At 43.0% G+C, this 24,957-nt stretch overlaps 6 protein-coding genes across 7 annotated transcripts; 3 read left to right on the forward strand and 3 right to left on the reverse strand.

Annotated features, from left to right (window-relative positions):
• Positions 1-666: 666 nt before the first annotated feature.
• Positions 667-1,512, reverse strand: LOC108005249 (uncharacterized). Its single transcript, XM_017068441.4, has one exon. It carries the CDS (start codon positions 1,273-1,275, stop codon positions 874-876), a length of 402 nt encoding a protein of 133 aa, XP_016923930.2. The 5' UTR covers positions 1,276-1,512; the 3' UTR covers positions 667-873.
• Positions 1,513-1,754: 242 nt separating this feature from the next.
• On the forward strand, positions 1,755-3,342 carry sing (MARVEL domain-containing protein sing). Its single transcript, XM_017068789.4, has 3 exons — positions 1,755-2,432; positions 2,995-3,135; positions 3,204-3,342. Exons 1-3 carry the CDS (start codon positions 2,121-2,123, stop codon positions 3,279-3,281), a joined length of 531 nt encoding a protein of 176 aa, XP_016924278.2. The 5' UTR covers positions 1,755-2,120; the 3' UTR covers positions 3,282-3,342.
• On the reverse strand, positions 3,304-7,708 carry Axs (Abnormal X segregation). Of its 2 annotated transcripts, XM_017068787.4 has the most exons (9): positions 7,353-7,707; positions 7,215-7,278; positions 6,974-7,122; positions 6,790-6,896; positions 5,470-5,740; positions 5,172-5,384; positions 3,809-4,779; positions 3,573-3,749; positions 3,304-3,512 (listed from the first exon to the last, which is right to left on the reverse strand). In XM_017068787.4, the coding sequence occupies exons 2-9, from the start codon at positions 7,231-7,233 to the stop codon at positions 3,479-3,481; spliced, it is 1,941 nt and encodes a 646-aa protein (XP_016924276.2). In that variant the 5' UTR covers positions 7,234-7,278; positions 7,353-7,707; the 3' UTR covers positions 3,304-3,478. The 2 variants fall into 2 exon arrangements, with proteins under 2 accessions (XP_016924276.2, XP_065723803.2); XM_065867731.2 differs by lacking the exon at positions 7,215-7,278 and having other exon boundaries at positions 7,353-7,708.
• Positions 7,709-9,154: 1,446 nt separating this feature from the next.
• Miga (mitoguardin) lies at positions 9,155-12,420 on the forward strand. The gene is made up of 3 exons (XM_017068779.4): positions 9,155-9,673; positions 10,063-11,259; positions 11,316-12,420. Exons 1-3 carry the CDS (start codon positions 9,602-9,604, stop codon positions 11,622-11,624), a joined length of 1,578 nt encoding a protein of 525 aa, XP_016924268.2. The 5' UTR covers positions 9,155-9,601; the 3' UTR covers positions 11,625-12,420.
• A 24-nt stretch (positions 12,421-12,444) lies between these two features.
• On the forward strand, positions 12,445-13,533 carry LOC108005250 (uncharacterized). The gene is made up of 3 exons (XM_017068443.4): positions 12,445-12,573; positions 12,638-12,922; positions 12,988-13,533. Exons 1-3 carry the CDS (start codon positions 12,445-12,447, stop codon positions 13,192-13,194), a joined length of 621 nt encoding a protein of 206 aa, XP_016923932.3. The 3' UTR covers positions 13,195-13,533.
• Positions 13,534-14,523: 990 nt separating this feature from the next.
• Positions 14,524-24,738, reverse strand: Trf2 (TATA box binding protein-related factor 2; the record flags this gene model as incomplete). Its single annotated transcript, XM_017068510.4, has 5 exons — positions 14,524-17,054; positions 17,123-18,408; positions 18,496-18,754; positions 18,821-23,895; positions 23,955-24,738. Coding segments are annotated over 4 exons (7,056 nt in total), but the record flags the coding sequence as incomplete, so codon positions are not given.
• Between the last annotated feature and the right edge of the window lie 219 nt (positions 24,739-24,957).

A 24,957-nucleotide genomic window follows, 5' to 3' on the forward strand; every position in this document is an offset into this window, starting at 1 on the left:
TAATTTTATTGTCAAAAAGCATCCACCCCCGCAACGATCGCCCCCTCATCCGCACACCCACATCTAGATACGGACATTTATATATGTTAGTATAAACCCCGCCGATCGCGCTTAGCCATATAAATTGCCATTGCGACTGATAAATTACACTAATCGCTGGCGGTGCCGACGTTTCAGCTTTGTTTGCCCGAAGCCCCTGCCACGCCCCCTCTCTGGGCGCGACACGATCTTCTATAGCAGCAGCCGATCCGATCCGATCCGAGTATATATGCTATAGAAATCAGAGAACAAAAGCAACACAAAGAAAGCTCTGGGGCTAACAAAGGTCTACAGGGAAAGTGAAAGTAATTAGCAGTAACTCCCCCTGATTTATTATCCAATTTCATTGCCAGCTGGATTTTAGCTTGGTTTATAAATACTTTTAGGCATACCTGGTTCAGTAGCGCATGTAACATTTAAATGGATAATTTGGGATAGGAAAATGTACGTAATTATATTTGGAATTTACATAATACACATCAAACTCAGAGATTTGATTTATAAAGATCTTGAAACTTGAATAAATTATATATTATCTAGAAATAAGAACCATTTGATCCAATTATATTACTTAAGATATACTAGTTCCTGAGATCTAAAAATGTGTATAGTAAATAATATCGTAAATTAGGTTTTTGGGTACCAGAGGTAGGAAAGATGACAATTTATTATAAACTAATAACTCAGTGCCGAAAGATGGAGCTTTTCTTGGTTTGTTTTCTGAGAGAGTTCAACCCAAATTTACTGATGATACGATCCTGTTGAAGTGGTCTCCTTTGGTAACCCGTAGCAATTCGATCCGATCCCGATACTTGGAGGCTCGGCATCAGAGATCTAGAGCGACTCAATGCTGGGCTTCTTGTTCTTGTTCATGCCAAAGTATCCCCACCAGGATTTGCGCGATCTCGATCCATCGGCGGGTGCAACACTGGGGGCCGCCGAGGCGGTGGTATTACGAACAGCTCCTCGGGAGGCGGCCGCCAGGGATTGCTCCGTATTGGACATGCTGCTCACACTGGACTCGGGCTGTTGGCCAGCATTGGTGTTGGTGCTCCTCCTGCTGGCGGATTTGCCGGATTTCGCTGACTTCCCGGACTTGACGGTACGCACGGTGTCCAACGAGACCTCGGTCACATTGGCCAGACTGGGCAGCGGGGTAATACCGCCATTCCGGTTACGACGCTCCCGATTGCGACCTCCGCCGCCGAAGAGTTTGTTCAAATACGGCATGCACATCCTGGAACGGAAACTTTGGACACAGGATCAGTTGCGATCGGCTGAGGTATAATTTTGGGGAATTATGCTCTACAGTTGTGTACGTCCTAAATTTTGCTACTACTATTTGGATGGCATCGAACGAGAAACTGGAACTGTGACAGTCGCCTCACGGGTAATTAGATTAGGTTATAATTATAAAAAATACTGTGTTTAAAGCTACGCTCAAAAATAAAAAAATTTTTTGATTGTGATTTTAATTATGAGCTTACTTTCTATTACGTAAAAGTTTTTAAAACCTTAGTAATTTCTCTTTAATCATTGTTTACAAACACAAAGTAAATTTGTATCTACATTGAATTAAGTAGCTTAAAAATGTTACGAAAACCTTAAAAATCGCAAAAAACATTTATAGAAGAATGTTAAACCTTACAAAAAATTTATTTTTAAATACATTTTTATAAAATCAAAAAGTAAACTATGATGGTGGATGGAGATAAATTGTTTATAGAAAAAACAGATATTTTTTGTCTGTAAAAAATTTGGTTGATGCATACGAAGAATAAACTGCCTGGGTTCAATACAATGTTTGAAACGCTGGTAATTAAAGGAAGTAACATTCAACATAGACATACCTTAACACACTGTTTGAATTGCCTATGGCTGTTCTAAAATTAACTTAAGCTAGGGGAGTATTTGGTGCGAAGACCACTCGAAATGCAAGGAAATGCGCCGCTTGGGGCCCAGATGTCTTAAGAGTTATTTATAGAACCACTGGAACTACGACAATCCCTGCCACATCCAATATCCACAGACAACAAAGCGGCTCAGTATCTTAGTATCCCGGGATCAGTTGCAAACAAACCATGCGATCGATTGGAGCTCGTGGAATGGGCCAGCCGTTGGGCATCCGGATCTGCTGTTGTCGCGTGTGCACCTGCATCAACTTCGGATTCGTTATGTCGCGGATCGGTCTCCTGAAGCTGATGGAACTGGGTCTGGCCATGCTATGCGAGGGTCTGCTCATCAAGTATGGCATTCCGTACAGCGACTCCATTGGCCAGGCGCTGACCAGTTTCCTGGCCACCACGGGTCACTGCTTTACCACCACCGGCATCCTGCTGCTATGCTACGCGTTCTCCGACAAATCCTACAGCCTCATTCGGCAGTCCCTGTTTGTGAGTAGCTCTAAGAAATATTAACATTGTACATATACTGCAGGCAATCATCAAACATAATCTCTTAAAATAATACAAGAAAATGGCATCAGTGCATTAATTTTTCCTTCTTATACACAACAAACTTTTGGGTAAAATTTACCAATATAATAGTTAAATGGTCCCAACCCACCGAAATGTTAATTTGAACAACGAAATAGTTACACTTTTAACAACAAAATACACACAACTTACCATTTTATGGTCGTTTTACTATAAAATACGCACTTTTCTTACTTCACAATAACATACGAACTATTTTTAATAGTTGCTAACCTTTTTTTACAGTTAAGTACCTACCCGTATTGCTCTATTTTACCCATAATATTTCTTTGTGTATACGTACCATCTTTAAAATATTTTTCAATTTAATTTTAAATTTTCAACTGAAGAAAATCATTGTACATTCGTACAAATGTACCAAATAAGGGACATCTTACTTATTAAGATTTTCCAATTCAAGGAATTATTTTTAATTATTTCCTCCAATCCTTCGCTGACCTTATTTTTCCTATAATTCCAGGAAACATTGTTTAACGTCCTCGCTAGTTGCATGTACTTCAGCTCAGCCAGTTACATGGCTTTCGCTTGCGTGGTGTGGCTGCATCCACAGTTCGTGGTGCGACCCGGATTCTGGGCATATCCTGCCATGATGGCCTGCTATGTGAGTGCTAAAAATGTTAGAATATAATCCAAACCTCAACCAATAATCCATTTATCCTTCACATTCAGTACATGGGCTATGCGGCGGGCATTTTGCATGCCCTGGATGCCTACTTGGCATTCCGGCACTTTCGAGGGGCACGCTAATCCCAGCCAGACAAAATCAGTATTTTAAGTAATTTGTGGACATATTTATATGAGTTTTAGGTTTAAGGCACCTTGCTTCCGATGGTCTCAAACATTCACAGTAAAAGCGCTTAGTCGTATGTTTATAAATAATAACCTTTAAAATGGACTGGTTTGATTAGCACCAAAAGGAGTGGGAGATCCGGAGATTAGGCCAGTTACGCCATCTTGTTGACCTCCGCCTTGAATTTCCTGTAAATACCATGAGGTTTAGAGGTGCTTTTCTTTCCAGTTGAGAGTGTTGAAACCCACTTGAGTTGCTTGAGAGCCTGGCTGGTTTCGTAATCCGCCTTTAGCAGCCCGATACGAACCCAACGCGGCCGCTCGTGAATAACCTTGTGGATGAGGAACTTCAGGCCCAGCAGTAGGTGCTCGAAGATCACGAACGAAAGATCCGGCACCGAAGGCAGCCAGTGTGAGAAGAAGTCCCTAAGGTAAAGGGGAGGGTAACGTTAGTTAAGCCAAAGTTTGAAAAGGTCACCACTCACTTGACATTGGGCTGGAGGAATAGCAGTCCGCAGTTGCTGAGCAGCGACATGACCGAGAGCAGTTCAAAGGCCAGCTGCCAGGCGCCGATATTCTTGGCCCGTCTCGCAAACGGTCGCTTGAAGATGTTGCACAGCTTCCACATGTCAATGTGCACGGCAAAGACGTTGTTCAGCAGAGCTCCAATGGCGGCAAATGGGGCGACGGCGGCAAATAGAACGACGAACCCAAACTGGATGCACACCTGCAGGTAGTCCTCGTACGTGGAATGGTATTCATCTAGCCCAGACTCATAGAAGGATTGCTCGTAGCGCGGCAGATCGCTAATCGATCGCAGCTTCTCCTCGGCGACCTCGCGATGCCGGAACTCGACGTACTTCTGGCGCAGCACCGCCAGCAGCGGTATCCCAATCTCCTGGGCGATGCACAGCACCTGGAAGACCAACAGCTGCATCATCAACTGGTACTTCAGCTGGCGCAAATCCTGCAGCACAAAGGCAATGTAAAACTGCGAAAAGAAGTTATTGACGATCTCGAAGAGCATCAGTTTGTTGACCCGATGACGATCGTACTGCGACCGCGTTCGGTGGTTCTCCAGATTGGTAAGGAATGTGGCCAGCTTCTCGTAGGCCCACGAGAAGATCGCAATGAGCACCGACTGCACAATGACCGGCACGTACAGCAGCCAAGACTCCGGTCCGAAGTCCGCCAGCACCTCGGCCTCGATCTGGAACTGGTAGAGGGCAAACCAGCCGGCGGCCACCACACAGCCGAGGACCACCGGATACGAGATGCAGTACATCTGCAGGTACGTGTAGCGCATCGGGTAGTGGAGTGTCATCTTTCCGGTAATGGGATCCGGTTTCATTTTGCCGGTGTAGGCGGAGCGCGGTTTGTCCAGGCTGCTCATCTCGATGGTGCCCCATCGGTACGAGTAGCCGGCGCACCTGCGCTTCCACAGCTCAAGGAAAATCTGCAAATATTTACATATTTAATCATTAGATGGATAATAAACTTTCTAAATTAATACGAAAGGCTAGGCTTGGGTTAATCTCTTGGGCAAAATACATATTTATTGAAATACATTAAATATTATAGGTACTAAGTAACCTTTTTATTTATGTTGTGTCGAAAGATCTAAAGATACTTTATGTTGGTATAAAACAACAAAATTGTGAAATTCTTAAAACTGCAAGTTTAAAATACACACTAGCTATTTTTGTTATCGCACTTAAAAGTTTCCAACCCAAAGGCACTTAAATGGTGCTATATTTAGACTTTGTCACATTTAAGATTTATACATTTTAAAAGCAATTTATTTTGAATGTGCAAAAGTTTACTTTGTTCCTGAACAAACGAACTCACCGTGGTCCATACCACATAGAAGCTGCAAACCAGCGAGATATTCAGGTCGAACACGCATTGAAGTATGCCAAAAACAGAGGGGAAGATTAGAGCCTTTGTGTAGAACTCGATGAAGCCGAAATAAAGACCTATGCTGGAACCGAAGTAGTTTCGGATATCCTCGATGGGCAGCGTGGTGCGTTTCAGGTCCCAGTTAAAGCGTTCCAGGTAAAGCTAAAAGGAAATGTTGATAATGTAAATTATTATGTGTCTTAACTTAAAAAACTTACAAACTATCACAAACAAAATTAAAACTCACGATATCGTGCAGGGGAAACATATCCTCAATGTAGCCCTTTTGTACATATGACTTAATGCCATCCTGGATCACGTCCTTGATGAGTACAGGTATCTCGCAGTAACGAAGGATCTGCTCCTTGCCCATTCCGGGCAGAAGGAAGTCCGAGATGCAGCCGTGGTTAAACTTCTGCATGCTGTTCGTGGTGGTCATCTTCTCCAGCTCGGCGGCATCGGCTAAACGCAGCAAGGTATCCACGCTGGCGGACAGGTATAGGTACTTTTCGGTTTTTCTGAAAAAAAAAATATCAGGTACTTCTATATTTGGGGTACATCAATAAAACGTTTCAACAGCATTTACATTTTTAACTTGTTTGGAAAAAATCAATCAAAGTAGATATGACATTTCTGTTCTTTTCAAAAAGCGAATTCGATTTAATTTTTCCTGTTCGGTAAGTCAATAGTTAAATGGTGATAAGTTAATAGTTTTAAATTTCAGTCCAATTTGAAAAATTCCATTTTAGAAATTGTGTATACATTGTATGTTTATAAACAATGTTCTTTTGATCTCATTAAGACTGGTTTCTTTGCTAATTTGAAATGATTTACTGATTTATCCTAGATTTGAAGTGCTCGCCAGAAACATGTTGTTTGATATAGTAATTATGTTTAAACAAAGCTCTAAGGATTTGTTGGATCATTAAGAAAAACATTTTAACTCTTTGTTGAATTACATAAATGGTGTTTACATTAGTTAATCTATAAACAAAGAATTTTTGATTATATACAGATTCTTTTGTTTAGTTTTATGAGTTGAGAAAATCGACTGCATTTTCTTTTCTGGATTACTTAAAACCGTATTATTTCGATATTAAATATTGACACAAGGATTATTTGATTGATTTTTGTATGATATATAAATTATTTTTAAATAATTGGATTGTTAAGATGGATTTGTCCCAAATTTTTATGTAATTGTACTTTATTATTGGAATGGAACTAAGTTAGTTACACCATCAGAAGCATTTTATGTCGATATCAAATATTGACTTTAGTTAATCAAATATTGATTTAAATATGATATTTTTTCATTGTTTGAGTGGGTTATATAAACAATTTTAAAATAGGTTGTAGAATTTTAAAGATTAATTCTTTTCTTAGAAATTTGAATCATATAACGTTGATTATAATACTCTAGTCGATTTAAATTTGAATTTTTAGTTCTTACAAGTTATATAAAATCTTTTTCAAGTTTAAAAATGTTGATATCTATCTACCAAGATTTTAAACAATGTTAAGTTTTATAATATTCTTCACAACCACATATGTAAGCCCTGCTTACCCCACGATCTCCAGCGTGGTTTGGATGCCAAACTCCTGGATGATCTTCTCCACATCCTGGCAGTGTCTCAGCTTGGCCTTCTCCGTGAATATGATGACGATGTGGGTCTGTTCAGATCAGAAGGTTTTTGTGATTCGGTTGAGACTTTTAGACGGCCCCGGATTTAAAATACAATGCGACTGACCTTGTCGAAGGGTTCCGGATCTGGGCCCGATCCCTCAGCCCCATCGCCAGAATCCAAGGTCCGCTGGCGCTGCAGTGCCTCCAATTTCAGACTGCGCTGTCGGCGGAACAGCTGGTTCTCGATGATGTTCCGTGTGCGTGGTCCTGGACCTGCGAAATGTATGATACATATGAGATGATTTACCAATCTACATATTAATTCCGGGGTTCTAGAATCTGCTCGGCCAGCATTATGCACTCACTCTTGGCATCTTCGGACATCGTTTACGGGTGACGGCTGATGACGAGTGGTGGCGTCGCGCTGAACTAATAACAAAATATAACAATCACATCCACATTGAATCGCACCGCCGAAATATAAATATGTACAATATACTCACAGAATTCTCTCATATGAGTAAGTGCTCGCTATCTCGCTCCCTCCCACGGCGTGCGTTTGAATGTTAATTGCGTGTATTTTGGCCTGTGCCAATGCCAAAATACTGAATTTTTAATAATAATGCCAAAATATTTCGCCTTTAGCAGTTCTTGCCGGTTCGAAGTGCTTTTTGTTGTTGTCCCAGCTTCGTGGTGTGTGTGACGTCATTGCCGCCATGTTTATCGGATTTGGATTGCTTCGTTAACCGCAGCAGCAACAACACACTAATTACAACAAAACTTAATTAAAGTCATAATTGATTTCGTTTCAATTTTGTTTAAACTATGTGCAATTCCCCTTTCCCGCCATTTCGACATTGCAGCCAATCAATCATTTATCGATTACCATTTGCAACTCTGTTAGAGATGCGCAATTGCTAAACCAGTAACTGGAAGTCACGGCAGAAGTGAACGGTGACTGCGCGGTGAGGGGGGACCGCCAGCCGGTGTAAAGCAGTTTCAACGGGTCGTTTTCAACAGCTATCAGAGATGCGTTTTTCTTGGACTGTAGTACTGTAGTACACGTACTGTCTAAGCAGTCTGGGAGAGCCTGGAAAAATTACTTTCATTTATGAAAATCTATAGCGCGAAAGCTATAGAAATGGTATGTTACATATGTATATATCGAAATACTTTTATTGTCTGTCTCGAGCTCTTATTTTTCAAAATAAATTAGTTTGAGAATTAGACTTTTTACGCTTTTGGCTGCCCATCTCTCTATTTCTAGCTATCGGAATGAAACTTTCCTAAGAGTCTTCTTTCAATTGTAGGCTGTATACATATAAATCGGATCGGGTCTTATTGGACAATTAAAATGTTGTAAAAACAAATCGATTTAAGTCCTCATCGACTTAGACTTTATTTTTGACAGAAATATACAAACGATTTTACTAACTTATCATTACACAAACAATTCAAAGAAATATTGAACATTGTACATACAAATATACATATACATTCAATATTGGATAAAGCCATAGCCCTATAACGGCTTAGGCTTAATCATCATTTCAACAAAGGTAAGAGAGCGCTGCCAATAGTAGTTCTGCCAGGAGCCCCAAGTAATTCCATTTGATTTTGTACCTTCAGTATTACGCTCTTTGCAGAACTTTTTATTTAGAAAGCTGTAATTTGTGCTTGCATTAGAATGATCGGATAGTTATTATTTGAATAAGTTTGTTGTAAGCTTTTGGTTCTCATGTTTTCTTAGGAAGTCGCTTCCTGTACAGCCAATCTTAAAGTTATTATAATAAACGTAGCACTAGCTACGTGGATTCATTTACTTTGCCAAGTTTAATGTAAAGTTTGTGAAACCGGGAAAATCTCCTTTTATGTTTCCAAATCCATATTTATAATCCTTCTAGGTTCGTTCGAAGTCAAAATGTTTTTGAATAGTTAACCAACCAGTTGAATTGCAGGAAGCTTCTAATGTATTTGTTCCCCGTATTTTGATTTAATATTGCGACAAAAAATAAAATTAAAAAGCTTACATATAAATGTACTTTGCTAAAAGTAAAATAAAAAGGTTTACAAGCAAACACTGTAACAACTTTAAAACAGAAGAAATATTTAAATATTAATTACAAAGCAATAAATTTTTTTGTTTTCTCCGTTTATATTTATTTCTTTTTTTTACTAGAATTATGTCTTAATGGCCGTTCCCTTAAAAACATTGAAATTACTTAGTAAAAACAGTAACTTTTATGTTCACGGCACCAGCAGTCCGTCGGTCTGGCAACGCCCTTGGGAACTAGGCCTACCCCAGGTGGCAACGTCGCAATCAGCTGGAACTTTTGCCGCCGCGCTCTCCCTGAAACATTGTGATGCAATTTTGTTGTTTTGAGGCCTACAAGTGAAAGTTTCCACTGATAAGCAGCCGTGAATTCAGCCTCCGCCCAATAGCCGAGAAGACGAGATTTCCCTCCGTGTTAGCCAGGCTACAAATCAATCGTTTGAGTCACCAGAAGCAGTTGATTCCGCTGAACTCGCTCCGCATTCCGAAGGGCGGCCGCACATGGAGCGCAGGGTCAAAGCCGCGCCAGAAATCAAAAAAGATAGCGCCAGCCGATGAGCGGCCTTCGAGGAGTGGGCGCGGAGGTCTAACCTCAAAGCACAAGCACAATCCGCAGCATCGGCACACAGAGATTCCCGTTTTCCATTCCCATTCCCGCAGGATTCTGAGGATCCACAGAGGAGCTTCGTTCGCCGCAGGATGCAGCGCATCATGCCGGCATCCTGGACCAGCGGCAGCCTGCTGCCCTTCCGCGTCTCCACCACCACAAAGGTGCGTTTTAAGTTTAGACTACTCTTAAAAATCATAAGAAGGTTTAGGATAAGATGAAAAAAGCTTAAAAAGCATCAGGAACTAAGGGTAGATGAGGGATAAGGTCTAGAAGGTCTTGTTAGCTAGAAACAATGGTAGACCTTAGGCGATACAAAATAAGGACATTATCATCAGTCTAGAATAACCACAGGAAGTATTATATACATATATTGTAAAAGATCATAAGACTGTTGTAGGAAAACTGAATGGCTGGCCAGTATTGTTGAAGCTTTAATAACTAAGAGATTCTTTCAAAAGAGTTTGTTGACAGATATTGAGTAACATTGGAGGCTTTAGAATATAAATTACTGGCAATCAAAACAATTACTTACCCTCTGAATCCTCACCAGGTTGTCCTCTTCTCGCTGACCGCCGGTGTGGCCCTGATGAGCGTACTCTCCCGCTTCCTCCGGCGCCGCAAGCCACCGCGTCCGCCCCGACGGGCCAGGAAGTACACCGGCAGGAGAAATCGCAACAGCATGCGCAGTCCCAATGACCTCATCTCAATAGCCGGGTCCAAGGCCTCGGCGAGATCTGGCAGTCCTGTTGGCTCCACGATAGCTTATTCAGACCGCCTGTCCATGGCCTCCGGTTCGATTGGCGTTGGCTTGATGAGCGTACAGAATGCAGGTCCTGGACCTGGCTCGGTGGTCACCCAACTGACTGCCCAACAGCTGGGCATGATGGGCATGGAGGCGCTGGACACGGTGATCAACTTTTGGGAGGACGCTTTGGCGGCTCATTATTCGCCCGGTGGACTGCCCGCCCTGTTAACGACGGCGGAGGACTCGGAATTCTGCCGCGAGATCCAGAACCTCCTGGAGATGGCCTATACGCTGCAGGAGCAGAGCGAACTGCTCTTCCTCGACCAGCGTTCGGTGCTGTTCCGCGAGGAGCATTCCATTGACGAGGCCGAGGAGGAGGCGGGTGAGACGGACGACGATCGGCGGTCGCGTAAGTCCGGCAGCGTCTTAAGTCGAGCAGGTTCCGATCCGAACTTTGATTCCGCGGAGAGCTTTGCCTCCGCACTAGACCAGGTGGCGGATCTGCGGGAGTTCGACGGCTTTATCGAGACCTCGTACGAGGAGTATCCGCTATTCCAGACTGCCCTCAAGCACCACGATGAGTACACGGTGCCGTGCCGCACTATTCGGGCCGAGCTGATGCACTGCAGCACTGACACGGAATATTTAGCCAAGCTCCACTGCGTTCGACTGGCCTTTCAGTTCCTGTTCAAGGATCCCGCGGTGGGCCAGTGGATCTGCGATTCCGGCCGACAGATCCTTACCGATCTTCTTTGTCTGGGCGATAAGGATACCAAGGAGTTTCTCGTGGGCTACGAGGACATGGTAAACTATCTGCACGACAGCAACAACTGGCCGTGCATCCAAATGGAGCTGGAGCAGCGCAATGTCAAGGCGATGACCTTCTACGACATCTGCCTGGACTTTATCATCCTAGATTCGTTTAAGGACCTAGATGCACCGCCCGCCAGCGTAACGGCAGTGGTGCAAAACCGATGGCTGTCCAACGGATTTAAGGAGACGGTGAGTGAACTCTTCCCAAGTCGAGATAATACATTAACTTAAGTGTGTTTTTCCAGGCTTTAACCACAGCCGTATGGTCGGTGCTGAAGGCAAAGAAGCGGATGCTTAAGTTTCCCAACGGGTTCATGTCGCACTTTTACGTGATATCCGAGCAGATATCGCCACTAATGGCATGGGGCTTCTTTGGACCCAACGAGAACCTGCGCGACATCTGCCACTACTTCCGGGAGCAGCTGCTCGCCTTTCTGGGCGACATCTTCAGCTTCCAGAAGAGCCGCTTCACCACCATCGAGGAATTCTCGCAGGACGTGCTGCAGCACATGCAGACGCGCGTCAACAACATTGGCGTGAAGTTTAGCCAGTAAACTTCTTAACTTTAGCCTTTTACCCATTCTTCTTGGACTCCCTATAACTTTTTTACAAACACGTTTGGTTCGGTAGTTTCCCTAAGAAATACTCCACAAGTTGACTAATTTTAAAGCCACATGCATCCCAGCCACACGACACCAAATCCACGCATCGTCATTGTATGAATAAGCTGCATTTAAGTCGCCAAAACATATGTAAAATAAAACTGTTTACCGCCCGCTCCGAGCAAAAATCCAGCTGCGATGCCTCCAATTGCATGGGAGAAGTGGGCCTAGGTAACCGAGACATCGCATACCCTGTAACTATATAATTCAGTACATACACTGACGTAACTACGCACAAAAGAAGTTACTTAAGTCAAGAATCAAACATGAATTAGTTATTTAAAAATTGTTAAGACCATTGGAATTTGCTGTTTTGTTACAATTTTTACTGAGCTATGTTACATAGTTATGTTATATCGATGAAAAAGTTAAAAGATTTATGTTGAAATTGATGATCATACATAGTATATTGAAAATGGTTTAATACTTTTTAATGAATCGAACAATTTAGAGATTAATTAAGCACTTCAAGACATAATAACCAGCCTTTCAGTAATAGTAGGTTGACTATGGTAGTTGAACACCTAACAAGTCGAATCATTTGAAATACTTTATTTACCAAACTAAGAACCAATCGTTCCTTTGAGTGATGAACCTTTAACTTTAGATAATATCCTCCATAAAAATGTTTTTTGTAAACTTATTCTGAATTATGTGAAATATAAAGATCAGATTATGACAATTGAAAGTGCGGAAATTAGTATTATAGGGTATGAGTAGGCAGAGAAGTTGGAATCAGAAGGCAATCTCCACCGAACGGCAGTCTTTGCCTTCGGCTCTGTTGAACAAGATGTGCAAGGGAGTGGGTCTCTGTTGCAGCCTTCTGTCACTCGGCGCCTTCGTGAGTTGCTGCCCGGCTCATGTGCGCCAAGATCCAATCCCTTTACCATATCCCACCTATGTAGATTTCCTGCTTTGTGGCCCTGCACATGCTCAACAAGATCATCCACATCCAGCTGGACGCCGTTGTACACGTGAGCATTAAATTGAAGGCCGAAGAAGACTCGGGCTTGCGCTGTCAAAAGACTCTGATCGTGGACAATCTGGATGCACCTCATCTGAGCTGGCTGGAACTCTTCTACATGCGCTGGACAGTGGTGTTTACGCTGCTCTACTCCTTTGCTGCAACACTCCTCATCCGGGCCAAATACTTGGGCAACTTAGATATCAGCCGGGCCACCTCAAATGCGGTATTAGACTGAATGACTAATGCAATCAGAACGCATAGGTAAATATGATCTTCTCCTTATAACAGATGATATTGATGGGGTCTCTGCTGTCGATGGCCCTGCTGGTGGCTACCATTGTGCTCCATCAACGAGAGCCCTTCATGGATCTGTGGTGCAACCTCGTCATCGTCTACCACCTGTACTACATCGTCCTGACCACCGCTATATCAGTGCTTTTCTTCCTGGACCACTCCTGCCAGGAAAACCAGGAGCTGCCAGCTTTAAAGTACTAAGACAAACCAGTGAACCAGCTTAAGATCTACCATTTGTTTTTTAATATTAAAAAAAATCTCTTATTTTGAAAACAGAATCCCAATTAAACTCTAAACTTCTATATTAAAAAATCTGTCTAAACAAACCGGTCAGCCAGTGTAAAAATAAAAAAGGTTTTTATTTTAAAATTATAATCCCAATCAAACCTTTACCATCTTCATAAACCAGGGTGTCTATAAAGTCAGCCCAACTATAGTATACAAAATGTTCCGTCTTATCCCTTCTGCAGTTTATTGACTACCTGACCATTTTTTGTAGCCCCTACTCATAATCATTTAAAAAACAAATATTTAAAGCATGACATTTCCATTTAATTCGAATCTTTGCAATGATTATATATCATTGTTTATAAAAATGTTCTTCCTAAGTCCCATCGATAATATGATCGATCCGTCATCCTATCAATAAAAATGCGAATTCGATTTATGTAATTTGATTTTTATTCAAACAATTTTCTTTCATTTGGTTGGTTTGTTTGTTTTCTCATTTTTGTTTGTTTGTCGTATGTTTGAGTGTTGACTGCAGTTCAGGAAAGGCATTTTCACGTTCCTCGAATTTTGCTTTTTCTTGTTTCGTGTGTGATTTTTGAAACTAAGGGCTAAACGTTAAACTAAATACATCAAATGAGTTGCTGTCGCTAATGTTTTTGTGGCTTTTTGTTAGATATTCATAACCAAATGTATACCTCGAACCTTTTGATGTTTGAAATCGCCAGTTCTGGTGGACCAAAACTAGGGTCTCCAAAAACCGCCGGGCTTCGGCATAACTATGGTATATAAATGTATTGCTTGAGATGTGAAGATACGGCAAACAATCTCAAAACCAAAGTAAACCTCCCTGCTCCTCTCCACTTTCTACTTCTCCAAATATATATATATATATATGTATATATCCTTTTGTGTATAAATCTAACTTTTAGTTTTTCATTTGCTTGCAACTTATGTACTTACAACTAGTTTCAGGGATTAGGGGAACTATAGATCTTAATGGGTATACGTTAGCCAGTTAGTTGGTAATTGATTTATCGTACGATAGTTCTAATTATTCCGATTCTCTTTATCGCCCTATTATAGACTTTTGTAGACTCGCCCCCCGAACTACCATGGATTATGGTGGATGGGGGGCTAGCACGTTTTGGTAAGGTAATTTTATCTTGCTTTTCGTATTGGATGCGGTACCTTTAAGGTCCGCTCTGGCCTGACTCGATCTCCGCTAGCGAAACTTCTACATCTGCATCTGCGTTCTCTTAGTATCTAATAAATAAATGTTTCTTGGTTTTGTTTTCCATGTTTTTTGTTCTTTTTTTTTTTTTTAATTGTGTTTAGAATTTTTCTGGTTGATTTAATATTTATTCATCCGTTTTGTTCTCTGCTTAATGCAAAGCTTACTCGCCATTTATCAGGTTTTTATTTATTATGTTGTATATAATTAATTGTTGGTATAATGCAGTCTTTACGGCAAAACAAAAACAGAATTATGCTATTTGATTTCTTAATTTGTTTTCTCTTAGTTATCATCGATACTTGCATCATTTCATTGTTCTCATTAAATACATAATAATCAAAAATATATCTGTATACTATATTAATATTTAGTTTTGCTTTTTTAAAGTTCATGAAACCAAATACACTTATTTAGGCCTTTCGATCCGTATGTCTGTTGTTGGTTGCTGTTGTTGCTCTAACAAAAAAATGTGGTGAAAGTACAAGGTTCAATTGAAGCAATTTACAGTCGTCTTTTTAATAGAATACATCGCATTCAAAATGATTTTCATTCGTTTCATTACGTTTTCTTGGTTTTTTCTTGTTTTTTTTTCGAAGGCAGTTAGACGTGAAGATATTACTCTATGGTTGGTTTCTTGCTTTCGTTTGTTTTTTTTTTTGTGATTTGTTAACAACTATTTTTATGTACATTTAGATTACGTTTAGGTTCTCGTTAGGTTCCATTAGGTTTTTAGATTGCTATATGCATTTTGGCTTACAATTTAGTATTCAGTTTCTCAACTAACTTAGGGCTAGGCTTAGTGGCTAGTTAATTTTGCAATTGTAACACGTTCGGGTCTACCTCGACCTATCCACATTCGCATACACAAAAAAATACATTTCGGCTCCGATCTGTTCAATATCCTACTTTTTCTCTTTCCCTATACCTATATCTAAACCTACCTATCTCTTTCCATTCCGCGCTAGTTATTTGTTCCCTAAAGGCATTTTCATTTCTCGATTTTGTTTATGCAAATCAAAATATATAGGTTGGTAGAAGAAACGTATAAATTATTAAAGAAAAACAAAAAAAAAAAACGTTGATATTTCTCTTAAATTCCCCATTTTTTGTTTGCTATTTTGATTATGCATAAGTTGAACGATATGAAAGTTGGTTTTATGTTAAGCACAAAAGAAATTTAAGGTTGATGTAAGAATGAGGCTTTAATCACGTTTAATTGGAAAACATCAATTTTGGGATTATTTACAAAGTTTGAGAGTTGTGGTCTGGAAGTACTATTTCAATGATTGTACAATTGGCTATCGTATTTCGTTTTTTTTTTCCTATTTATGGGTGAAGGCACGCCAAAACATCTAGATAGTTTATTTTATGTTCAACGTGAGTATTACTTTGTTTAATTTTTACCTCTTTTACAACGAAAACATTCCATTATTGCTTATGATTCGCTCATTTTTGTTTGTTTGTTTGTTGCTTTGTTTGGATGCCTTAACATTATGTATATGTATACGTATGCTTGTGTTAATGTGTGTGAGTGTTTGTGTATGCGTATGCTTCGTTAAGTTTCAACTTAAATATGTTTTTTACTTTCTGATTTTAACAACACAGGAACAAGTTTGTAAATCTACGCTTAAGTTGCTCTCTATAATTTTTTATAAAACTAATGCGAAATACAAAAAAACATTACTATATACGAATATATGCGTTAGGTATACATCTGATAATAGTTCCAAAGTCGCGCATAAACCTGTTGCTTTAAAAATAAACCTCTTTATCCTAGTACAATTTTTCTCGTCATCATTATCCAAGTGTTTATTCTTAATTCGATGAGTTTTTTGCGCAACCCACAAACTACTAGCATAAATTAAAATATAATTACATAATTATTTTCAGTTTTGTTATAATTGGTTAGAAGTGACCAGATATAGGTGTTTGTGTGTGTATTATAATATAATTATAATCGTATTCAAATGTTTTTGTTTTGTTTGTTTTGCTCCACACGAAGCGCTTATAGCATCAAAAACAAAAAAAATATGTGAAAATACATGAAATTAATCAGTTAATTGATTAGTGTAACTATCCTAGATTCTTCTCTGGTCTCCTCCTCCTTTGTATCTTGAGAATTTTGGTTTGCTTGGGAAGAACTTGGTCTGAAGTTGAGTTCAAACAACAAAAAAAAAAGAAAAAAAGGAAAAGCAAGCATTCGATCCGAACCGTTTGCCAGTCTCGTCTGCTTGCTGTTGATAAGTCGTTTGTGTGGTATCGCTTATGCGATCCACTTGGGTTTACAGTATTTGCTTAGGCGGTGGTCTTGCTCACATAAATTATCTAATTAATCCGAACAAAAAAAAAAATAGGTGTACATATTGTAACTCCAAGCAATCCCCATGTTTGGTTGCATACGTAAAACGCTGGCATACGTATTCATAACGCGTATCTTGCTGTCGGCTTTAAGTCTACACTTAAGTTTACGTTGTGGTCTTGATGTTCTTGAGGTTGCTGGGATCCTTCGGGGTCGAAATAATCATCTATATATGTTATCTCTGCTAGTTTGTTTCTGATGTGCTCGCTTAAGTTACAAAGTCGTTTAAACGTAAATCTATAATAGAAAGTGATAGATGGGCATTAGATTAAGTCGTGTTAAGTTGCATGATTACCAAAACCAACCTTATAAGTTAAATATTTGGCTCTTAATTTTGTTGTTGCTGCTGCTGTTTTGTTGGTGTTGCTTGATGGGAATATTTTGTTTCGCTTTGGATTAAAGTGTTGATTGCGTTTCGTTCTTCCTTTTGTTTTCCCTCCTGGGGCCGGTGGTTCCGGCTTTCCTCGAGTTCGTTTTAAATGCGGCGAATACAAAAACAAAAGTGTGATGAAAAGTGGCTTAAACAAAGAACCAACAAAATCGGGGAAAAGCTTAGTGTTTTCTTTTGTTTTGTTCTGTTGTGTGGCGTGTTGTTTGGTTTTCCATCGATTTAGCACTTAAGCTATAAATGTTTTGGCATGGTCAGCGCTAGCTCAATACGGCATGTCCAACTCGTTGCTCTCCTCCTCCTCGATCAGGTCATCCACATCGAACTCGCTGGGCGAGTAATTTGTCTGGCGCATCTTGTGCTGCTGCTGTAGCTGCTGCTGCAGCTGCTGATGCTGCAGCTGCTGCTGCTGTTGTTGCTGTTGCTGCTGCTTTTGTTGCTGTTGCTGCTGCTGCTGTTGCAAGTAGCCACCGATGGGCGCCATCCGTGTGCCCGGTTTGAGCACCATGCCCGTTGACACCTTGGCGCCACGCATACGGGCATTGGCCAGGGCGGCCGTCTTGAGGGGATTAGTACGCAGGTGTGGCGCCTGAGAGGCCGGTGTTGATGATGATGAGGAGGCAGCATTGTACGAGGTTAAAGCTGGGGAGGATGCCGAGGCATTAATGGGTCCCGTGGTGCCGGGATCATTGTAACGCGGTCGCTTGTTCTGCAGCTTGGTGGCCCAGCATTCGGTGGCCCGGCGACGGGCATTGGCACAGATATTATCTCCCGACGAGGCGGAGGACGTGGAGGCAGATGCTGCCGCCGCCGAGGTCGAGGCCGAGTTGACCTTCTCCCCCTGGAAGGGTATGTGACGGCGCTCATCTTGCGTCATCGTCATCAGTTGGTGGTAGTTCTCGACCTGCTTCAGGCGCTGCATACTATCAATGTGGCTGGTCAAGATGCCCGAGGTGGCTGGCGTATTCTCATTCGCCGATGGCTTCGAGTGCGCCGCCGTTGTGTTAATAAAGATATTATCCAGGCCCGCCGCCTTGTTCTCGGAGACGACCTGCTTCTCCAGTTCGGTCGGATCGCCGCCGCCCTGCAGGCGTTGCTTCTGCCGCAGGTGCTGCAGCTCCTCCGGCGAACGCTGCTTCCGGAACTCAAAGACGAGGGGGTAAATGTGCTGGATAGCCGATTCCACATTGCTGACACTGGCCGCTAATGAATGAATAAATATGAATAATATAAATTATTAGAACTGCCACTCACAAGATATAGTCGTGCCCAGATTGGATCACTACTTACCCGTGACGGTAACGCTGCCGGTGGAGAAGATCTTGAGGGTGGCCTTTGGGTCGGGATCGCGCATTTTGTATGTCACACCGGGATGCAACTCTGGCTCGTAGCTGGCGTTCTCGCGGTGACGCTCCGAAAAGTTGACGATCTTGATGGCCCACGGCATGCTGCAGGTGCCCAGCACGTTGACGATGCGGAAATTCAGGAAACGAGTGGGAAATCCAAGCTTGCCCAAGCACCTAGCATAGCGACGAGCTGCAACCATGGCCTGAAAGAGATAATCATTAACTAAAGAGCTCCACACACATATGGTTGCTGTAATATTAAAGCCTACCATAGCCTCCGAGGTGGCACCAGTACAGGTGATCCTTCCCGACGACCAAATCGATGCCGTGGTGTACGGATGGCGCAGTTTCATGGTCACCATTCCGTTCTCGCGACGGTACTCCACATTTGCGCCCTGCAGGGCAATCTCCCGCAGCTTCAGATGGCAGCCCACGCTAAACGAGCAGACCACATTGTTGATCACAATATCCAGCTCGGGCTCATCGTCGGTGGCGTTGCCGTCGTTGGACGCGGTGGTCAGTGCCAAGGGCTGCTCCTGCGGCTGCTGATCCCCACTGGATTTGGCAGTGTGACTGCTCTCCTCCCCATCTTCGTCATCGTCCACCTCCTCGATCACAGTTCCCGGCTGCACGCCCTCCTCCTCCAAGAGTTCCGTTTTGGCCGTGTGCAAGCTATTGCCATTGGTGGCGACGCTCGTGGGCGCACCCTTGTCGCTGCTGCTGTTGCTGGTGAGGAACAGACTCTTGTTGCCGTTTGCCAGCACAATTGTATCCCCGTTGACCAGTTTCCTTTGCAAACTGGGTCCACCGGCCGTTTGCACTTTGCTGAATTGCGAAAAGTAGCGAACAGTACCGGCGGTTGACGCGTTGACGCCGGATGATGCGCCGACCACCGATCCGGTGATCTTTCCGGTGGCCGCCACGCCCGCCGAAACCTGGCGATTGGCCATAAATGTAGACGAGGGCGTTAGGTAAACACGGGGGGCATTGGCCAGCACCGCCGAGGAGACGACACCGCCGGATGTCACCACACCTACTCCGGAACCGCTGCTGGCCGCCTTAAGGCCGCCGTTTAAGTTGGCCACCGGGATGCTGACCATTTCGTTTTGCATGAGCTCTGGCTTGCGCTGCGGCAGTGGCTTGCTAGGCCGATCCTGGTACAGGTCCCGCTGCCTAAGTTCCGCCACCTGCTGCTGCTCGCGCTGCAGGCGCAGCTGGCGCTCGTAGTCTTCCTTACGCTTCTCTAAGTTTCGTTCCAGTTCCAAGCGCCTCAGCTTCTCTTCCTGGCGAGATTGACGCTCCCGCTCTACCTGGTCTTGTTGCAAACGGTGCAGCTCCCTCTGCTGGCGCACTCTTTCCAGGACAATCTGCTTCTGCAGCTGTTGTTGCTGCAGTTGCTGGAGCTGCTGCTGTTGCTGCAGTTGCTGTTGTTGCTGGATTCGTTGCTGTTCCTGCAGGCTTTGCAGTTGTTGATGTTGCTGCAGTTGTTGTTGTTCTTGCAGTTGTTGCTGTTGATGCAGTATCTGCTGTTGTTGTTCTTGCTGCAGTTGCTGCTGTTGTTGCAGTTCCTGCTGTTGCTGCAGATGTCGCAGATGTTGCTGTTGCTGGAGATGTTGCTCGTTATGCAGTTCCTGCTGTTGCTGAAGTTGTTGCTCGTGATGCAGTTCCTGCTGTTGCTGAAGTTGTTGCTCGTGATGCAGTTCCTGCTGTTGCTGAAGTTGCTCCTGATTCTGTTGCTGGTTCTGCTGTTGCAGCAGGTCCTGCTGTTCTTGCTGTTCCTGCTGATCCTGCTGTTCCTGCACTTGCTGCGGTTGCTTCTGCTGATACTCTTGATTCTCTTTACCGAGCAGACGTGCTTTACCTAACAGCCTGTCTGCTTCCTTTATTTTAGAGATTAGCTTACGTATTATATCAATGTTTAAATATTCAAGAACAGTTGGAGCTACCACCTCAGACGAAAAGTTTTGTTCAATCAAGTTGCGTCGTGCTAAATATGCCGGCCCGAACGATGCCTTGACTTTTAGGATTCCTCGGGTAACTAAGTCAAGTTTCGATTCAAGCGAAATATTCTTCTCAGGAATAGTTGGAAAAAAAGAACTCTTTTCGTTGAACGCTACTGATGCCAGTTTGAACACTTCATTGCCAACATTAACTATTTCAAGGATCAGCTTTTCCTTTTGTACTATTACTTTAAGGTCTGACTTTGGTGGATTCTCCTTTACAGTAATATTTTGAGTTTCCACCTCCTTAATATCCGGAACCTGATCGTCCTCGCCAGCAGCCGAGTCTCGGCTGTCTCCAACTTCACCTTGTTGTTGCTCGGTCTTTTGTCTAGGTTGCTCCACTGGTTGTTGCTCGGTCCTTAAAGCTCCGGGAGGTCCGTTCGAATCCGTATCAGGATCGTTATCGTCACGTTTCCTTGGTTTGTTCGGATTTTGCTTTTCTTTCTCCTCGTTCACCGAATCGCCGGCCTTTGTATCTTTGCGTTCCTCAACTTCCAATAATGGACTTTTTGAAGGTGTAGAGTGCTGCTGACCAGATTTTTTTCTTCTCTTGAATGGCGTTCCGTTTTCAGGCACCAAACAATCTTTGTTGTCTGATCCAAAAAGATCAAAACCAAGGGCGGATTCGCATAGACGTTGATCGTTTAGAGAATAACGTCGTTTAATTACACGTCGAGGTGAAGCAAGAGAAGGAGGTGGAGGTGAAGGACGAGGTGTTTGTGAATGCGGATTTGAAGCTGAAGCTAAAGTCGAGGTTGAAGGTGAGGTCGACGATGAGGGTGAAGTTAATGGTAAAGGCGCCGCTGCTGCCAACACGCGTTCGCTTTCGTTATCACTGTCCGGCAAGGCCGGTAATTCAATATATCTGAAGTTGGACGAATCCCTGGAATTTGGTACCCCACCTGGAGCTTCTTGCGGATGAGCTTCAGATGACGATGATGATGACGATGATGAGTACGATGATGATGACTCCTGCTCGCTCTCGCTTTCGGATGTCTGCTCGCTCTCGCTTTCGGATGTCTGCTCGCTCTCGCTATCGGATGTCTGCTCTTCGTCACTTTCCGGTGGTGGTAAACGTGGTAAGCGTTTATATATCCTTTTTATATACCTCAACGCTCTGTTGAAACTTGCTCTGCGTTCGGCTTCACTTTCCGGTGGTTTACTTTGATTACTTTGTTTTATATAGTACCTAACTCTGTTGAAACTTGCTCTGGGTTCGCCTTCCGTGTCAGACTGTGTGACAAAGAGAGATGCGTATTTCTCGTCTGCCGAGGAAGGTGCTGAAAATATTATTAAACGTATTGGCCAAGATGAAGAACGTGAAGCTAAATCTCGTGGCTGTTGCTGCTCTTCTTCGCCTTCTGAAGAATCACCCCTTTCTTGTTCACCGTTTGATGTGGATCCGTTACGGCTCTGATCGTACGCCTGTTCGCTTTGCGACAATTCCCTATATCTGGGTATCTGTACCTCGTTTCCAGAGTATTGTATCAAAGAAATTGTTGAAGAAGATGAAGAACGTGAAGCTAAAGCTCGGGACTGTTGCTGCTCTTCTTCGCCTTCTGAAGAATCACGTTTCCGCTTAGAACCCCTTTCTTGTTCACCGTTTGATGTGGATCCGCTACGGCTCTGATCGTACGCCTGTTCGCTTTGCGACAATTCCCTATATCTGGGTATCTGTACCTCGTTTTCAGAGTATTGTATCAAAGAAATTGTTGAAGAAGATGAAGAACGTGAAGCTAAAGCTCGGGACTGTTGCTGCTCTTCTTCGCCTTCTGAAGAATCACGTTTCCGCTTAGAGCACCTTACTTGTTCAACGTTCGATGTGGATCCCTTACATCTGTGATAATACGCTTCCTCGCCTCCGGAACTCTCGGAATATGAAGATTCTCGGTGCGATATTTCCCTGCGCCTGAGGGTTTCTGTTTTACCTCCGGAACTTTCGGAATATGCAAATTCTCGGTGAGATACTTTCCTAGATTTGCGGTCTTCCTCTCCTCCGGATTTCTCGGAATATGAAGATTCTCGGTGCGATACTTCTCTAGATCTGTGGTCTTCCTCGCTTCTGGGTCTCTCCGAATATGAAGATTCTGGCCTTTCTTTTTGGCCTCTGGAACTTTCGGAGTATCCCGATTCTCGGTGAGATACTTTTTTAGACCTGCGGTCTTCCTCGCTTCTGAAACTCTCGGAATATGAACATGCTCGGGGCGATACTTCCCTGCGCCTGGGGGTTTCTTTTTTGCGTCCGGAACTTTCGGAATATGCCGATTGTCCGTTCGATACTTCCCTGCGTCTGGGAGTTTGTTTTTTGCCTCTAGTACTTGCGGAATCTGTCGGTTTTCGGCGCGATACTTCGGAACTCTCGAAGTATGAATATTCTCGATGCGATACTGCCCTGCACCTGGGGGTTTCTTTTTTCTGCCTGGAACTTTCGGAGTATGCCGATTTTCGGTGCGATAATTCCCTGCGCTTGGAGGTTTCTTTTTTACCTCCGGAACTTTCGGAATATCCCGATTCTCGGCGCGATACTCTCTTAGATCTGCGGTCTTCTTCGCCTCTGGAACTTACGGAATATGAAGATTCTCCGTGTGATACTTCCCTGCGCCTGGGGGTTTCTTTTTTGCCTGCGGTTCTTGTAAAGTCTGCTGGTTTTCGATACGATACTTTCCTAGATCTGCGGTCTACCTCGCTTCCGCAACTCTCGGAATATGAAGATTCTCGGGGCGATACTTCCCTGCGCCTGGGGGTTTCTTTTTTCCGCCTGGAACTTTCGGAATATGCCGATTCTCCGTATGATACTTCCGTGCGTCTGGGGGTTTCGTTTTTGCCTCCGGATCTTGCAAAACCTGCGGGTCTTCGGTAGGATACTTTCCTAGATCTGCGGTCTTCCTCGGCTCCGGAACTGTCGGAATATGAAGATCCTCGGTGCGATACTTCCCAGCGGCTGCGGGTTTCTTTTTTGCGTACGGAACTTTCGGAATATGCCGATCCTCGGAGCGATAGTTTTCTGCGCCTGGGGGTTTCTTTTAGGCCTCCGGGGCCGATATTTGCGTGTCTGAGGATTTCTTCCCCGCTATCGGTACTTGTATAACCTGCCGATTCTCGGTGAGATACTTTATTAGATCTAAGGTGTAACTCGCCTCCGGAACTCTCGGAATATGAAGATTCTACGTGCGATACTTCACTGCTCCTGGGGGGTTCTTTTTCGCCTCCGGAAGTTTCGGAATAGTCCGATTCTCGGTGCGATTCTGTTCTATTTCTCTGGTTTTCCTCGCTTACTGATTTTGTTTCAGACGATTTGGGTGACTGCTGCTGGTCTTCACTAACACAATCGCTTAAACTCCCTGAAATTATATAACGACCTTAGTAAGAAAATATTAAAAGTTTATGGAGTTATTCTCACCTTTGAGGTTCCTAGTCTTTGGATTATCCTCTTTCGACTCGATATCGCTGCACTTGCTTTGTGTGTTTTTAGGTTGTCCGTCAAGCCCGTCTTTTTCGGGAGGATCAGCGTGTGATTTATTATCAGTGATTTTCTCGCCCTTTACGGTTGCTTTATCATCTACTCCCTCCGGATTGGGAGATATAGTCGGCGATTTATTCTCTTTATTCAAATCTTCTTGAAGTCCTTGAGAGTCTGATTCTTCCTTTTTGCATTCCTCGCCAGTTTTGTCGATTGGTTGAGATGGTGATTTTGGATCTTCTTTCTTGTTCTCCTCTACAGCTTCTGCGTTTTTGGGTTGTCCCTTAAGCTCGAACTTTTCGGGAGGATCAGGGAGTGATTTATTATCTGTGTCTATTTCGCCTGTTTCGGTGGCTTTATCATCTACTCCTTCAGGATTTTGGGATTGATTCGGCGATTTATTCTCCTTATCCGAATCTTCTTGAAGTCTTGAGGCTGAATCTTCCTCCTTGCATTCCTCGCCAGATTCGTCAGTTGGTTGAGATGGTGATTTGGAATCTTCTTGCTTGTTCTCTGCAGCTTCTTCTTGATAAAATTCTCCAGTTATTTCATTCAAGACAAGAGTCCTCTGATCAGACTCCCTGCTGTTGTTTAGGGAGGCGATGAAATTATTGGCTATTGGGTATATTGCCAAGTGTTGTTGTGGGTGTGTGGGTGTGTTTTTTTGTGTGTCTACTGTATACGGTCTTAGGTATTTTAGCCTACTTACACGCTCCCCATGATTTCAATATTACTTGTAATGTTCTTGATTTCTTTCATAGGACTCTCGCTTCTTCTTTTCATTCTAATCTTAAGCTTAAGACTAACATTCTTTTTTAGGTTGTATATAAGGCTAAAAGTGATTCTTGCTTGGTGTTCTACAAATTCTTTCCTTTGTTTCGTTTACATGGGTGTATGTGTGTGTGATTTTGCTCTTAAGGCCAAAAAATACTTCTTTCTGTGT

This window comes from Drosophila suzukii, chromosome X (genome assembly GCF_043229965.1).
Source record: "Drosophila suzukii chromosome X, CBGP_Dsuzu_IsoJpt1.0, whole genome shotgun sequence".
NCBI lineage: Eukaryota > Metazoa > Arthropoda > Insecta > Diptera > Drosophilidae > Drosophila > Drosophila suzukii.

Bases quoted from the DNA above. Each gene is read 5' to 3' on its own strand.
- Miga (XM_017068779.4), top strand. From the start codon at position 9,602: ATGCAGCGCATCATGCCGGCATCCTGGACCAGCGGCAGCCTGCTGCCC. The intron at 9,674-10,062 runs GTGCGTTTTAAG...AATCCTCACCAG, and splicing joins GCGTCTCCACCACCACAAAG to GTTGTCCTCTTCTCGCTGAC. The intron at 11,260-11,315 runs GTGAGTGAACTC...GTGTTTTTCCAG, and splicing joins CCAACGGATTTAAGGAGACG to GCTTTAACCACAGCCGTATG.
- Axs (XM_017068787.4), bottom strand. The intron at 6,897-6,973 runs GTCAGTCGCATT...TGATCTGAACAG, and splicing joins ATCCGGAACCCTTCGACAAG to ACCCACATCGTCATCATATT. The intron at 3,513-3,572 runs GTGGGTTTCAAC...TGGTATTTACAG, and splicing joins CAGGCTCTCAAGCAACTCAA to GAAATTCAAGGCGGAGGTCA.
- sing (XM_017068789.4), top strand. From the start codon at position 2,121: ATGCGATCGATTGGAGCTCGTGGAATGGGCCAGCCGTTGGGCATCCGG. The intron at 2,433-2,994 runs GTGAGTAGCTCT...CTATAATTCCAG, and splicing joins TCATTCGGCAGTCCCTGTTT to GAAACATTGTTTAACGTCCT. The intron at 3,136-3,203 runs GTGAGTGCTAAA...CTTCACATTCAG, and splicing joins CTGCCATGATGGCCTGCTAT to TACATGGGCTATGCGGCGGG.
- LOC108005249 (XM_017068441.4), bottom strand. From the start codon at position 1,275: ATGTGCATGCCGTATTTGAACAAACTCTTCGGCGGCGGAGGTCGCAAT.
- LOC108005250 (XM_017068443.4), top strand. From the start codon at position 12,445: ATGAGTAGGCAGAGAAGTTGGAATCAGAAGGCAATCTCCACCGAACGG. The intron at 12,574-12,637 runs GTGAGTTGCTGC...CCACCTATGTAG, and splicing joins TTCTGTCACTCGGCGCCTTC to ATTTCCTGCTTTGTGGCCCT. The intron at 12,923-12,987 runs GTATTAGACTGA...TCCTTATAACAG, and splicing joins GCCGGGCCACCTCAAATGCG to ATGATATTGATGGGGTCTCT.